General features: G+C 30.8%; 1 protein-coding gene across 1 annotated transcript in view; it reads right to left on the bottom strand.

The window, feature by feature from the left end:
• Positions 1-894: 894 nt before the first annotated feature.
• Positions 895-14,418, bottom strand: part of LOC129233436 (leucine-rich repeat protein soc-2 homolog) — a 35,793-nt gene continuing 22,269 nt past the window's right edge. The window contains exons 4-7 of the mRNA XM_054867464.1: positions 11,611-11,785; positions 6,584-6,679; positions 2,040-2,141; positions 895-899 (exon numbers count right to left, since the gene is read on the bottom strand). Of these exons, the coding sequence (XP_054723439.1) occupies positions 895-899; positions 2,040-2,141; positions 6,584-6,679; positions 11,611-11,785 (378 nt within the window). The remainder of the gene's footprint in view (positions 900-2,039; positions 2,142-6,583; positions 6,680-11,610; positions 11,786-14,418) is intronic.

A 14,418-nucleotide genomic window follows, 5' to 3' on the forward strand; every position in this document is an offset into this window, starting at 1 on the left:
TGATCTTCCGCTCTTACAATACTCATGCAATATGCATCATTTTTCTTTCCCTTTGAAAGTTAATCGACACATTGTTTTCATCAATTATAAAATTTGAAATGAAAGGCATACTTGTGCGGACAGCATTTTTAAAAACAATTACTATTTCCTTTGTATTAAAAGATGAGAAAATAAGAATTTATATCAATAAGTTTTAAAGAGATTTTAAAATATACTTCAATGAACAAAAATAATCTTCTTCAAAGAAATCTATGGAGTTGTGCTGTATGAGTACTGTCAGTGTGGAAGTTCATTGTCAGGTGTAACGGAATCCAAACAGCATTTTGCTAAGATAAGTTTTCAACAATATTTTTTTTTTCATCTTCTAATGAATAAAAAATGCAAAATAATGCCATTAGAAATATTTTTTACAATATTTTTCAAATTATTATTCTTAATATTTAGTACTCTTTCACAATCAAAAGCTTTTTCTTTTTTTCCAAAGTCTAAAACGGAGGTTTTTGCACATTTTTTTTTTGAAAGTAAACAACTTTTTAGCAATTGACTATTGATACAAATCCTTTGAGAGTCCAGTATTAATTGTTCTCAAAAGTTTTTGGCCTTTTTTAAACTTAAAAGGGATTTAAAGTAATAGAAAACTTTTATTTTCTGCAAAACAAACTTTATTTCTTTATTTCGAAACAACAAAAAACACCCTTCTACTTTTTTCTACATAGCAAAAGAATGATTTATATATGCTACAAAAAAAAAAAAAAAAAAAAAAAAAAAAAAAAAAATCATGCAGATTGTAGTAGGTACTCCGGGAGATATTTAGTCTCCCAATTGAAAAAACGTAAAAACTGACTTTAGGTAAAGAGTGGCAACATCCAACTTTCATAGAATATTTTCTGTTGTTTACACTGAAAGAGAAAGATATTAGCTTGAAAATGATACCGAATTCAGCTTAATTGGTTGAAAAATAAAGATATTAGAGAGATTTTCTGAATTCATGCCAAAACGGTGACTCCGAAGAATGATCAAAAATAAAATTTTTGAAAAAGTTCTCCAAAACGCAATTTTCATTCAAAAAAATCTAAAAAAAAATGATAATTTGGGCTTTTCTCATAGATATCTATTTGTAAAAAAATAATGGACAAAATCTGAGACATGGCGGCACGGCCGACTATTTAATTTAGGCGATTTGACGTGGAATGATCCGCATATATAGCCTTTTTTTTCTTTTTTTCATATTTTCTGTAAATTGTTAAATATTTTAATTTTTACAAGCGGTGCAGCGCGGAGTATCACATCCATTTGAATTGAATTGCACCAACCAATAACAGTTCACAGACAATTGGTGATCTCTAATTCACCAGCAGGTAGCTAGAAAGTGTGACATTTTTATCTGTTAACTTGGGTTTTCTTCCGCGCGTCGTGACATTAATGCCATAAAACTTTGCAAACAAATCCAGTTATATGGCTCATTCAGATATATCATGCTTTTCTTTGTCTTCTCAAAAATTATGTTTGAAAACAAAATGGAGCTTAACATTTGACAGGAAACAAAATTATATTTCTTAGAAAATCTTTTTTTTTAAATAAATGAACAAAACTTGCATGTTTTCCATACATCTGAATTTGTTGCAGTTTAAGCTGCAACTTTCGATTCATACACCAGCATAAAACAGAAATATTTTAATTGATTCTTTTATTTTAAAAGAATAATGACAGGAAAATTTTCTTTTGCTTTATGAAGAAAATCACCCTAATGTAAGTTAATAAATGAACTTTTTTGTAGGTGCATGTCATTAATTTGCTGGCACATTATAGCCTATTAAGGCTCTTGGACCATTAAAACTAATAGAACCAATCAACCATTAATTTGCATTCTAATTGAACAGTTACTTTTAATGACCTTGGTTATAGAGTGTATCCAGATATACAGCATTATTTTATTTTTTTTTTTTTGCGTCCTGACGAGCGATATAATGAGGAGCTACTGTATAATCTTTTCATATGAAATAACTCAGCTATTTTAGTTCATTCATTAAAAATAATACCTGATTCAGGTTGCGGAACAGGTAATAGATCTTCATCCCAAAATTCTACATCTGTGGTGGTATTATCACATTCATTTTGACAGGAAGAAATTTCAGATGACTCTGTTGGAAAGAATGTCTCTCATGAGAAAGTATATAGCAAAAAGTAGAATGGTATTAGAAAACTAATTGTGGATCACAACATAAGAATCCAGCATACCATATATACTCGCATATAAGTCGATCCCCCAACTTTTAGGAGAAAAATCGGGAAAAAAACGAAAAACCCGCGTATAAGTCGAGATCTTACTTTTGGAAAAAAAACATGAGTGTTTTGCCGTGAATTTTGAATTTAAATGTTAAAAAAAGAAGGAAAATGAAATGTAATGAACCTTTTTATGTTAAAAAATGTCAGCTTTTTATTCTTTTGCACCAAAAGGGTTCACTTTTGCAATCGCGATTTTTCTAAAGGGTTCAATTTTGCTGTTACCATTTTTCTGTACTGGCTGCTTTTATTTTGATTTTATATCAGTAAAATTTTTGCTGTAGCCATATTACATTATTTTTAAAAAATGACAATTAACACTAGAATTACGGGAGGGATCATTTTGCCCCCAAGCAGAATTTTTTTGCTAACTGCTCCTCTATATTTTCATAAAAAACTTAATCCTTTCTTGTCTTTTCCTAAATAATAGTGCTGTTTAAAAATATAAAGCTTTCAAGAATGCTGAATTTTTTCTAAACCCAAACTAAAGGGTTATACCTAACAGTGTGGGCAGGTGTCATTTTGACCATTTTGACCTGAAAAAAGAAATAAATATATGCTGAAACGTAGCAGAATAAAAAAAAAATGCCTCTTAAGCATGGCAAGAATGCATGGCAAGAATTTCAAACATTCATAATGTTTTTGCACATAAAAAGGAGCTTTAGCCGCTAGTTTCTGAAATGGGGAAAAAAAAAAAAAACAGCACTAGCTGTTTTAAGGGTTTTAAAACTTTTTTTTAAATGCTTCAATATGCATCCTTAAAATCTCTGCGTCCTTTAAGTAAACTATTTATTCTAAATATTTTTATTTTTAACTAATTTTTCTATCTACATAATGTGCAACATTATGTAGGGAACTATGCAGGTTTCTTCTCAGAGGTCAAAATGACACCCGCTGTCTTTCTAGGTATGCGAAGCTCGCCGTAATTCTAGTGTTAATTCATGACAATTGTTAAAATTTGCGAATACGGCGATCCCCACACTTTTTGGGTAGTCGACTGTTTACTGCAATTACTTATTCTTTATTCCACAGTCAGACCATGTAAAATCATAGCAGAATGTATGAGTATTTACTTCTTTAGCATTTGCTTGAAAGGGATGAACAAAAATTGAGAAAATATTCACGTTTTTGAGTGTTTTTTGCTAAAAAAAATTGGGGAAAATCTTGAGATATTCTGCCCTGCATGTAAGCTGACCACTAACTTTAAACCTCATTTTTTGTAATAAATTTCTCGACTTATACGCGGTATATACCGTAATTTTTTCTTCTTCAGTAAATACAGTCAGATGGCCCAACTGGGAGGGGGCTGAATGAAACTTCGAGTTTTACCCAATGATAAAATATGAGCAAAGAATCAGTATAAATTTTTCAAAAAATTGCAACTTTGCAATACTGGCTCTAAATTTGTCAAATCATCAGACAAAATTTGTCCAACAAGGAAATTTTTGGGAGGTTGCAGCAACCTCCTGTGACCTACTATTTTGTTTCCCCTAAATAGGGTTTTGATTTGCTCTGGCTTAGTTTTTCTAAGGGGAAAAATGTGATGATATTTGTGTCTTTAAAATTACAGAGGAATACTTTAAACACAAAACTAAAAGGAGCAACGAAACTTTTCATGTTAAAAGGTTTATAAGTTAAAGTGCACACTATACAGTCCGGACTTCCCAATAACCAATTTTTCATGTTAAGCATTTCCATGTTAAATATATTTCACTGTTAATATACAAGAGCATAAACAAAAAATTTTAATATTTGTTTTAGTCAGAATGTGTTAATGATTTTTTGAAAAAAACTATTTTTTGTCATAAATTACGTTGAATATATTTTCCCTCCTGCAACCCCATATCAAAAAATAAATAAATAATAATAATAAATCAGATCTTCAAACATAAGTATGAATAGTTGACAAAAATTGAAAGTATCTAAAAGAAGTTTAATTCTATTTTTGAGTCAAATTGTATGTGTTTCTTCGATTGAAAATAAGGTATTTTTACGCATCACAAGAAAACAAAACTTATAAGTTAAACTTCAGCAAATATTCTCTTTCGTATAAAGTTTTAAGGAACTGAATAATTTAACAAAATAACTGAACATTAACACATAAGGACTAAAACTTATAATAGTATGCTTTAGGTACATTTTCTAAAATACATCATTCGTAGATTTTTTATGAAACATATCTGACGTATATTAGCAAAATTATCTTTCTTCTGGTTAGTATTTTCATGTCAGTTAGGTTACTTGTCACTGCCATAGCTCTTTCTCTTTTTCACAAGATTTTTAAGGTACATGCTAAAATAAGTCATTCTATTAAAATTTAGTTTTAATTTAATAGAAACAGTTAAACTGAAACAAGGACTAAAAAACTACATAATAAGATAAATGAAACACTGCCAGAAGGACGTAAATCATATCATAATGGAGAGAGGGAAATTTTTTTTCTAGCATATGCAAAGGATGGGAAGTGCGCTCTTTTAACCTTTGTGAAAAATTTAAAAGGAATTTTTTTAAGATTTACCTTCACATGGCTTGATGCGGAATAGGCTTCGACATGCAATGCACTAATAAACGGAAAATGGCAATTTTTGACTTATGTCAGTCTGGCTCTGAGGTACAGAAATTACAACTTTAATATCAATAACATTACTATTTTAAGTTTATAACATTAAAAATCGGAGTTTGCAAGAATTGTGACCAGAGGTTTTTTGTTCTTTTTTTTTCTGCTTTTTGAAGAAAGGTAAGCGATTTAAAACCACTTGCTAGAGCTCAGGGGCGTAGCCAGGGTTCTATTTTTGGGTCTAATATACTAGATGTATTGCCCGGCGTTGCACGGTCTACCTCAATAATAAAGGTTGTGTCAAGTGACGCATGTTCAGCAATCAGGAAAAAAAAAGTAAAATTTCCTACCAGTGTGTCAAAAGAACAATATTATGACTCAAAATTTAAATTTAGACCTCTCTGGATTTTTTCAAAATCCTAAAATTTCAGTCATATTTTGATATTAACCAGCATCAGGCAATCTTTTTATGTTAACTGCAGCATGTATTAATGAATTAAGTTCTGAACATTTCATAAAGTGTAGACAATAGTAAAAAAAAAAAAAAAGAAAAGAAAAAAGAAAAAAAAAAAAAAAAAAGAAAACTAAGCCTATACTTCTTTTTTGAATGTATAAAAAAGTTTTCACTATTTTTTCCATTAATAACTATAATTACGAAACAGACAATGTTTTATTGAGAGAGATAACCTTCAACCTTATGTTATTTATTGAAACTCTTCATATTTTTTATTTATTACTCTTCTTCACAAAAATATCGTCTGCTACGAATCAGAAATTCAACTTTATTTAATTTCAAAACAATTTTAGTTTTGAGAAGTAAAAATTAATAACTACTTCTGATAAAAGAATACTGAACATGTAAACTGTAAAGTAACTACGAGAAGTCATAGCTTTAATTTTTCCCAATTGGTTTATCAAAATTGCAAAACAATCCTTTAAAAAATGAATAACTCCTAAAATTATCAAAACATCTTGGTTCCTAATCTTGAAATGGTTATGATCCTTACCTTTAAAGGTTTAAATTCGGAGAAATCAAGAGAAAACGCCACGCCGGCACATATTCTTAAGTGTCTGGCGTTTTCTCCTGAAGACTTATTCAAGTCTCCTATGCTTGTTTTTGATTTTCTGAAAGTGAATAGACTCTTAGACTTCATCTAGTGTATTCCTAGATATGGAGACAAGTAACAACAACTACAACAAGTTTAAATAGGCTATAGGGATTGTCGATATGTGTTTGTTGTGAAAATTTGTGCTTAAGTGATTTAATTTCAAAGCAGTAATTAGCTAACTTCAACAATTTTTTTTCTTTTTGTAGAAACTTTTAAAAGTCATTGAGTGATACAGTTTAGAACAGATCTTAAAGAAAACTTTGGATTAAATCTTTAAATAGCAAAAATGAAAAAGGTTCTTAATAGTTAAGGCAGCATTTACTCAACATACTCTAGCATCAAAAACTTTAGTAAAGTCAAGTTGTTGAAATGTGTACCCTGCCAACATACATCAGACTGTATATCAAATTCTTTCATTGCTATTTATAACATTTTTTATTCAACACAAGTTACTGTGATTAGTGAATGCACAGTAATAAAATTGTTGATACCAACTACTTACTGAACATTATCACACAAAAGATTTTGAAAATTAAAACATGTTTATTCACATAACACATTGATAACTTTTTATAATAGCAGCAAAAACTATGTTTTTAAAATTTTACATTTGGATAAAAGTGAAAATAAATACCTTTATTGTTTATTTGGAAATCACAATCACTTAGGGATGTTGCAGAGCGTGTAATGCTAAAATACCCTGCAGATGATGAATCTGACTCAGCTATTTCTGAAACAATACAAAAATCAGGTCGAAAAACAATCAGTTTTTCCGCAATTAAAAACAGGTCTGGTAATTTAATGATTATTATTTCCATTCACAGGAAAAACAAAAAGTTTCCTAAATAAATATATTTCAAACTAATTTTACTAAAGTACATATGGATACTTATTTATTAGTAATTTTTTCACTATAAGACAATGAAATTAGATTACTTAAATTTATTTCCTTAAATTTGATGTATTTATGGTTTTTTTTTTTTCAAATTTGCTGGAAAATTGACAAAATAAAGGTGTAAGGTTGATATCAAAGCTAAGTGATTAAAAGGGCAGATTTTAAATTTTAATCTTTTTTTTTCAGTCTTTTAAACAGGGGTAGAAGTGACCGACTTGTGACATATAGGACATTTTCCGTAAAAAATATAGGACAAATATAGGACACATTATATGAATAATTTTGCTATGAAAAAAGAAATAATACATATCATATATTTAATTATTTGTTTTTAAAAAAACTGAAATAAAATTATTCCTTACGCCTGAAATGAATTTCCTGTAGTTGAAAGAATAAGTTTTGAAAAAAAACAGTACTTTATAGACGAAAAATTTAAACAGAATTTGAACAAAGAAAATTTTAATGTTTTCTTCCTCACTCATGATCCAAGTACTAATTCCACTGTTTATTGATTTTATATCTAAACTGAATCCTTTAACACTTGTATTAAGAACAAACAGAGCTTGAGAAGGATCTTCTTGACGTTTATCAGAGTCTTCTTTATGCTTGAATGTTTTAGCATGCTGCCTCAATTGCGAAAATCCACTATTGCTTATAGGCACTGAACAGTTGCAAAAATGGCAAATAAGTGGTAAAATCATCTTTTCCTTTAGTGCACCATGCACCAAAATTTGTAAAATTAATGTCCTCCTGATTCAACAACAACAAAAAACGGGAATATAGGAAATATAGGACATTTTTCAAAAATGTAGGAAATACAGGACGATTTTGATGCTTTTCTTGGAAATATAGGATATATAGGACTACTTCGACCCCTGTTTAAATAGACCTGAAAATTAAAATGATTAGTTAGTAGCCAGAACACACTTTTAATTTAGTAGCCACTTTTAAATTATTTTTAATCCCTTGATTCACAAAATTAAACAAAGGAAATTTAACAATACTGCTTCAACAATCAATTTTTTGTAAACGAAACATTGATCAAAATATTCAACAAGTATCAACTTTCATTTCAAGGACGGTACATACATACTGTACTAAGCATTTGTAAGCATGTTTAACAAGTTAAAGTGTTGCCTTTTCATGAAAAGCTTTCTTTCAGTAAAAATAGATTTCTTTTTCGGATAAATTCAATTATCCGAGTGGGGTCCCGTTCCAATTGATTCAGATAATTGGAGTTTTACTATGAAAATGTTTGAAAAACCAATTTAAAAAACTGGTGGATAAAAAATTCAGGAATTTTTTAGCAAGTTGTGGCAAAAGGCATTGACATAAGAGCTTTTGCCACAACTAACTGCAAGGGGGGAGGGGAATAGCCTTGCAAGGGGGGAGGGGAATAGCCTCATACTCTAAGTTCCACATTGACATTTTTTATACTCAAAATGCTGAAAATGGCACTTTTTGAACCACAATTTAATACTGGAAAATTTAGTTAGGCAGCAATGGTGGTACTTCACGAATCTTCCGAGGAGAGAACTAATCGTCTGAGCGCCATGCGACAAGCAGCTCGCGAGCGAAGAAACCAGTGTAACGCAGAAAACTTTAAGAAATCAATTAATGTTTATGCTGACTTGTCGTGTTCAATATGCAAAAAAAAATTTGTATCCTCAGCAACGTAGGAAATTGCAAACTAAAAATTTAGGCTCTATTTTGCCTAACGAACTGGTAGCTTTAGGTAATATAATTACTCGTTCACGATGCTCAAACAATATTAAAAAACATAAAACTCCACCCCAGGCCTATTGGAACAAAATGTCGGTAGCTGCAATACCTACAGAAATTGATGAGTTATCGGAAATTGAGAAACGTTTTATTTGCAGAGTAGTGTCATTTCTTAAAATAATAAAAGTTCAAAATCGTTTGAGCCAAGACTGGTGCAAAGGGCAGGCAGTCGTTTTTGCTCAGGATGTGGTCGAGCTGGCGGAACAACTTCCGCTTGAACCTAATCAAACTGGATTAGTGCTCGTAGTAGAAAGTCGTGAAAATTTAGAACATTCTAGGGAGTTTCAAATTGATATATGTAAACTTCAAGTGGCATTGCAGTGGCTCCTAAAGAATAATGCACTGTATAAAGATGTTCGTGTGCATTTTCCTACTGGGATCTATATTTCTACGATAGCACAAATTACTGACGAACCCGCACATGTTCATGACAGTGAAGAACCAATTGTTGAACGGTCAACTGTTAATAAAAATAGCTATACTGTCTTGCATGCTTTATCTGATCTAGAGTCAAATAAGTTACTACACAAACCTCACGATGAACGAGCTTTAGCAGAAATGCAGAGACTGAGAGCTCTAAATCAAGAGACTGACAAAACTAAAGCTCATTCATCGTGAGTTGTTTTTTTTTTTGTAATACACAACTCAGTAATAAAAAATCTGTGAGCGAACAATAAATCACTCCTAATATCTCACCTTTAGATAAGGAATTTTTCCAAATTTACATGGGACCAAATTCTAGGTATACTCTTTCCAATAAGTAAACAACTATCGAAATCAGACTATTCTGTAAAAGTTATGCATCGTCTTACACGAAAAAAAGTAAAAAACCTGTGAGTGAACAATAACTCACCCCTGTTTTCCATCATTTAGGATAGGAAATTTTTTTCAAAATTTATATGGGAACAACTTCTGGGAAAATTCTTTCCAATGAAAAAAGAACTATCAAAATCGGACGAACCTGTGAAAAGTAATGCCTGGTCATACATGAAAAAAAGAACTTATATATATGGGTCGACTTGAGAACCTCCTCCGTTTTTTCGTCGGTTAAAAAACTAATCCTAATTACAAATACCAGAGATTGAGAAGTCTACACTGCCATGGGCAAGTCAAAGGCAATAACTGCATTTTTTTTTTTTTTGCATTTTTTTTTTTTTTTTTGCATTTTGTCATCTATTGTACGTTAGCTTTGTTGTACAAACTAACTTATTTGGTTTCCGGTAAAAAAATATAATTCCAGCATGTCTCAATTGATAGTACTGAATCCAGCGCACAATTCTTCAAATATCTCGAAAACTCATTTCTGCAGATACTGTCGTTTACCTGCTCAAGACAGTACACACGAGAGACATACAAGACTGCATCTCATTCATCGTGAGGTTTTTTTTTTTGTTATACCCAACTCAGAATCAAAAAATCTTGGAGTGAATAACTAATCACCCCCCTCCCCCCCCCTTAGGGTAGGAATTTTTCCCTCAAATTTATAGGGGAATTACTTCAGGCTATACCCTTTCTAATAAAAAAAGAATATTCAAAATCGGACTATTCTGTAAAAAGTTATGTGTGGTCATACATTTAAAAAAAATATATATACGTGTTGACTTGAGAATCTCCTCCGTTTTTTCGTCGGTTAAAAATAGTATGCCACCATCACTAAACTTCGCCATATTTTTTCTTACAAATCCTGAATATAAAAAATGTTTGACGACTGGCACTGAAAACTAACCCTAACCACAAGTACCAGAGATTGAGAGGTCTACACTGCCGTGTGCAGGTAAAGGGCTATAACTGCAATTTTATCTTTTTTTTTTTTGCATTTTGTCATCATTGTTTGTACGTTAGCTTTGTTGTACAAACTAACTTATTTGGTTTCCGGTAAAAAAATATAATTCCAGCATGTCTCAGTTGATAGTACTGAATCCAGCGCACAATTCTTCAAATATCTCGAAAACTGATTTCTGCAGATACTGTCGTTTACCTGCTCAAGACAGTACACACGAGAGACATACAAGACTGCATCTCATTCATCGTGAGGTTTTTTTTTTTTTTTTTTTGTTATATCCAATTCAGCATCAAAAAATCTTAGAGTGAACTACTAATCGCCCCCTTTCCCCACCCTTAGGGTAGGATTTTTTCCCTCAAATTTATATAGGAACAACTGCAGGCTATACCCTTTCCAATAAAAAAAGAATATTCTAAATCGGACTATTCTATAAAAAGTTATGTGTGGTCATATATAAAAAAATCTGTGAGTGAACAACAAATCTCCCCCTTTTCCCACCCTTAGGGTAGGAATTTTTTCTCCAAATTTATATGAGACCAACTTCAGGGTATAACCTTTCCAATAAAAAAAAGAATTATCAAAATCGGACTATTTTGTAAAAAGTTATGTGTGGTCATACATTAAAAATCTGTGAGTGAACAACAAATCAACCCCCTTTTCCCACCCTTAGGGTAGGAATTTTTTTCAAAATTTTTATGGGACTACCTTCGGGGTATACCCTTTCCAATAAAAAAAGAATTATCAAAATCAGACTGTTCTGTAAAAAGTTATGCGTGGTCATACATTAAAAAAAAAATATATATATATATATATACGTGTCGAATTGAGAACCTCCTCCGTTTTTTCGTCGGTTAACAAGAGCTTTTAGAAAAAGGATCAAATATGCCAAATTTTAATCATTTCTGGAGCAAAAAATAGCTATATCTCAGGAATAAAATTTTTCTAAGAAAAAATATAACACTTTAGGAGTACAGAATATTGGTACATAATACCTACTAAACTTGATCAAAATTAAAAAATGGTGAGGCACTGCCCATTTGTGGATTTAATATAAAATAACCCACAACTATTACAATTATAGATTCAAATAATTATAAATTAAAAAAATATATTTTAATGATGCAAGGTAATTAAGTCTCTATAATAATAATTTTTAAAAAACAATATTTTTTAAAAAACAATATTTTTTTTTACTGCATACCTGTACTACCACTATCATCATGCTTATTTGAAACATGACCATCTATGTTGGCAGAACTTTCTCTAGTTGCATTTTGGCCATGTTTTCTCCAAAGTGATGATGAGGACTTCAAAGCTTGATACAACACATAATTTTCTGAACTATCATCAGTCATTTTGGCTTCTTTAGAATCAACCTACAGTAATAAAAACTATTTTAATTTTTTTAACATGGTTAAACAACAGTAAAAGCTATACAGTAGAATTTAACACATAATTTTTGACTAGGTGGAATAGCAAAATAAATAATAATAATATATATAATGGGGGAGGGGGCATAGGCGGATTTAGGACTGAGTTCCTGGGGGGGCAGGATTTTTTTTTTTTGGAGCAACATTTTTAATTGCCCTCCCCCCTCCCATGTTTTTATCTGTTTTCCGTGATGCGTAAGGCCATTCTTTACTTTTTTATGTGTCGTTTTCATTACTGTGTGTAATCATGCTGTCCTTTTTAAATTGACCTTAAAAGAGAGGAGGCTGGTATTAAGAGAGTAACGCAGTGCTCCCTTTTAAGTGAGATATAGAATATCTCCAGTTTTAGGGGACCCAGGGTTACTCCCCCGGAGGAAATTATCTAAAATGGATATAAAGTTCTGCATTTTGAAGTCTTATAAGGGTTAATTGGAAATAATAGACAAATATTTTTTTTTTAGTTTTACGCTTTAAAAGTGCTTTGTGATGCAAGTTAATACTTTAAAAGAAATGGAGGACAGATTTAGAGAACAGGTATCAAGAGAGAAACATACTACTCATTTGAACAATTCTTAATTTATACACTTGATAAGAAATAAAATTGAAGCACACTTTGCTTAGGAGTTTCAAAGACTTGTCTAATTATTTTCAAGGTTTGGTTGGTTAGATTGGGTTTTTGGTTCAAGAGCCCTTGTAGGCTATACTGCGCCAATTCTTTTCAGGGATTTTAGAACCTATTAATAATTTGCACTTTCCAGCCTCTGAAATTGAGTAGTAGATTATACACTTGTACAGTATTGTTCAAACTTTGTAAGAAACGGCTATTTTAAGTTTAAAAGAAAAAATAAACTTTAATTTCCTATTCAAAAAAGAAAAAATCATGATTTTTTTTTGTTATAAGATTTTGGAAGATAAGTTGTTACTATATAAACTCCTCCCAAAACTGGGGAGCATTGTCCCCTTTGCCCCCCCCCCCCCTATAAATCCACCCATGCTCTTCTGAACTATTCAAAAATAAAAAAATAATAATATTTTTTTTTTTAAATTTTTGGAAGATATGTTGTTCCTACATAAAGTCCTCTCAAAACTGGGGGGGCATTGCCCCCTCTGACCCCCCATAAATCCGCCCATGGGAGGGGGACTTTTTCATTTTTAAATGAGAGTAATTAATACTAAGTCACATAATATTTACACACATTACTAACATGCAGCATGAAGGGGGACGAAATTCAAATGTTTGGCAGTTTTCAAAGCTTAAAAAGTTACTAATGAGCACATAGGCTGCTTACAAATGATGCCATCCTTTAAATATTGATAGAACTTCTAATTAATTAGTCAGTTAATGTCTAATTAATTAGGGGGTTCACACACATAATAGAGTTCTTAACTTTCAGAAGAATATTCTAGTCCTAAAAAACAAAATTCTTAATGCTTATTGATTATTGAAATCTTCTGTCAAAAACAGAAAAGTTGGCAGATATGATCACACATAGAAAAATGGCAAACGATATACTAAATAAAATAAAATCTTTGAGTGAATAAAACAGGGTCTTTTTGACTGTAAAAAAAATAAATGATAGCTAATATTGCAAAGAATTCCTTTTGTGCTACGAAAAAGTCTGTCATAACTCCCATTCTAAATCGACTTAGAAGCTCCTAAAAATGTCATCTTACGAAGAAAAATTAGCTCTTTCTATTGGCATATTATCAATTAGTGTATTTTAAATGGGCAAATATTTTTCTCCTTTAAATTAACAAAAGAATGTGAATTTCCTTCGAAATTAATATCTCTGTCACCCCAAAGGAGTGAGTCCTAGAAAAATGCAATGATTTGATTTTGATAGAAACCTTCAAACACTTTAGCTTCGAGCTGAACTCCCAGCTATTCATAAGGAGGACATGAGTACATAGAGTAAAAGCATCATCAATCAGTTATTTAAGAGCTTGATTGTAGACTTTCATACAATTTCGAGTTTTAGTGAGTAGTAAAACAACAAAAACATCGTAAAACTAAATTCTACACTTTCCTGATTGTGTTGCACGTAACTGTTTGAGAAATAAGATTTTTATTCAAGTTATTTTTAGGGCTAGTGTATGCTTTAGTAGTCGGCCATTTCATTTTTATTAGTCTTACGGGATATAAATGAATGAATTTTAACAAAACTTAAAGTTAAATCAATTACACACTTATAAAAATTATTGTAGTGTGCAAAAGAATTCAGAATTCTTTAAATTTTCATATCTTTTAACTTCAAACTCATTAACCCAATGAATTAAATATTTGGCTAGAAGCAGTAATAAAAAGTAGTCCCAATATTTGAAATTAAAATTTCCCAATGCAAAATCAACCACTTTAACTTTTGGTAAAACATAAAAATCAAGTATAATGAGTAAAAGAAATAATAACTACAAGCATGATACTCATTGGAATAATTTGAGCAAATGTAATTGTAGAAGTAATACTTCTTTATTCTATACTTCTGACAAGTTAACTAATTTCTAAATATGGACCATAGGAAATCAAATTTTTCCCTTGCTCTTGTTAGTGTTAGAGATTAAGAAAAATGAATAGGCTACTG

The sequence above is a fragment of the Uloborus diversus genome, unplaced genomic scaffold (genome assembly GCF_026930045.1).
Source record: "Uloborus diversus isolate 005 unplaced genomic scaffold, Udiv.v.3.1 scaffold_412, whole genome shotgun sequence".
NCBI classification, from domain to species: domain Eukaryota; kingdom Metazoa; phylum Arthropoda; class Arachnida; order Araneae; family Uloboridae; genus Uloborus; species Uloborus diversus.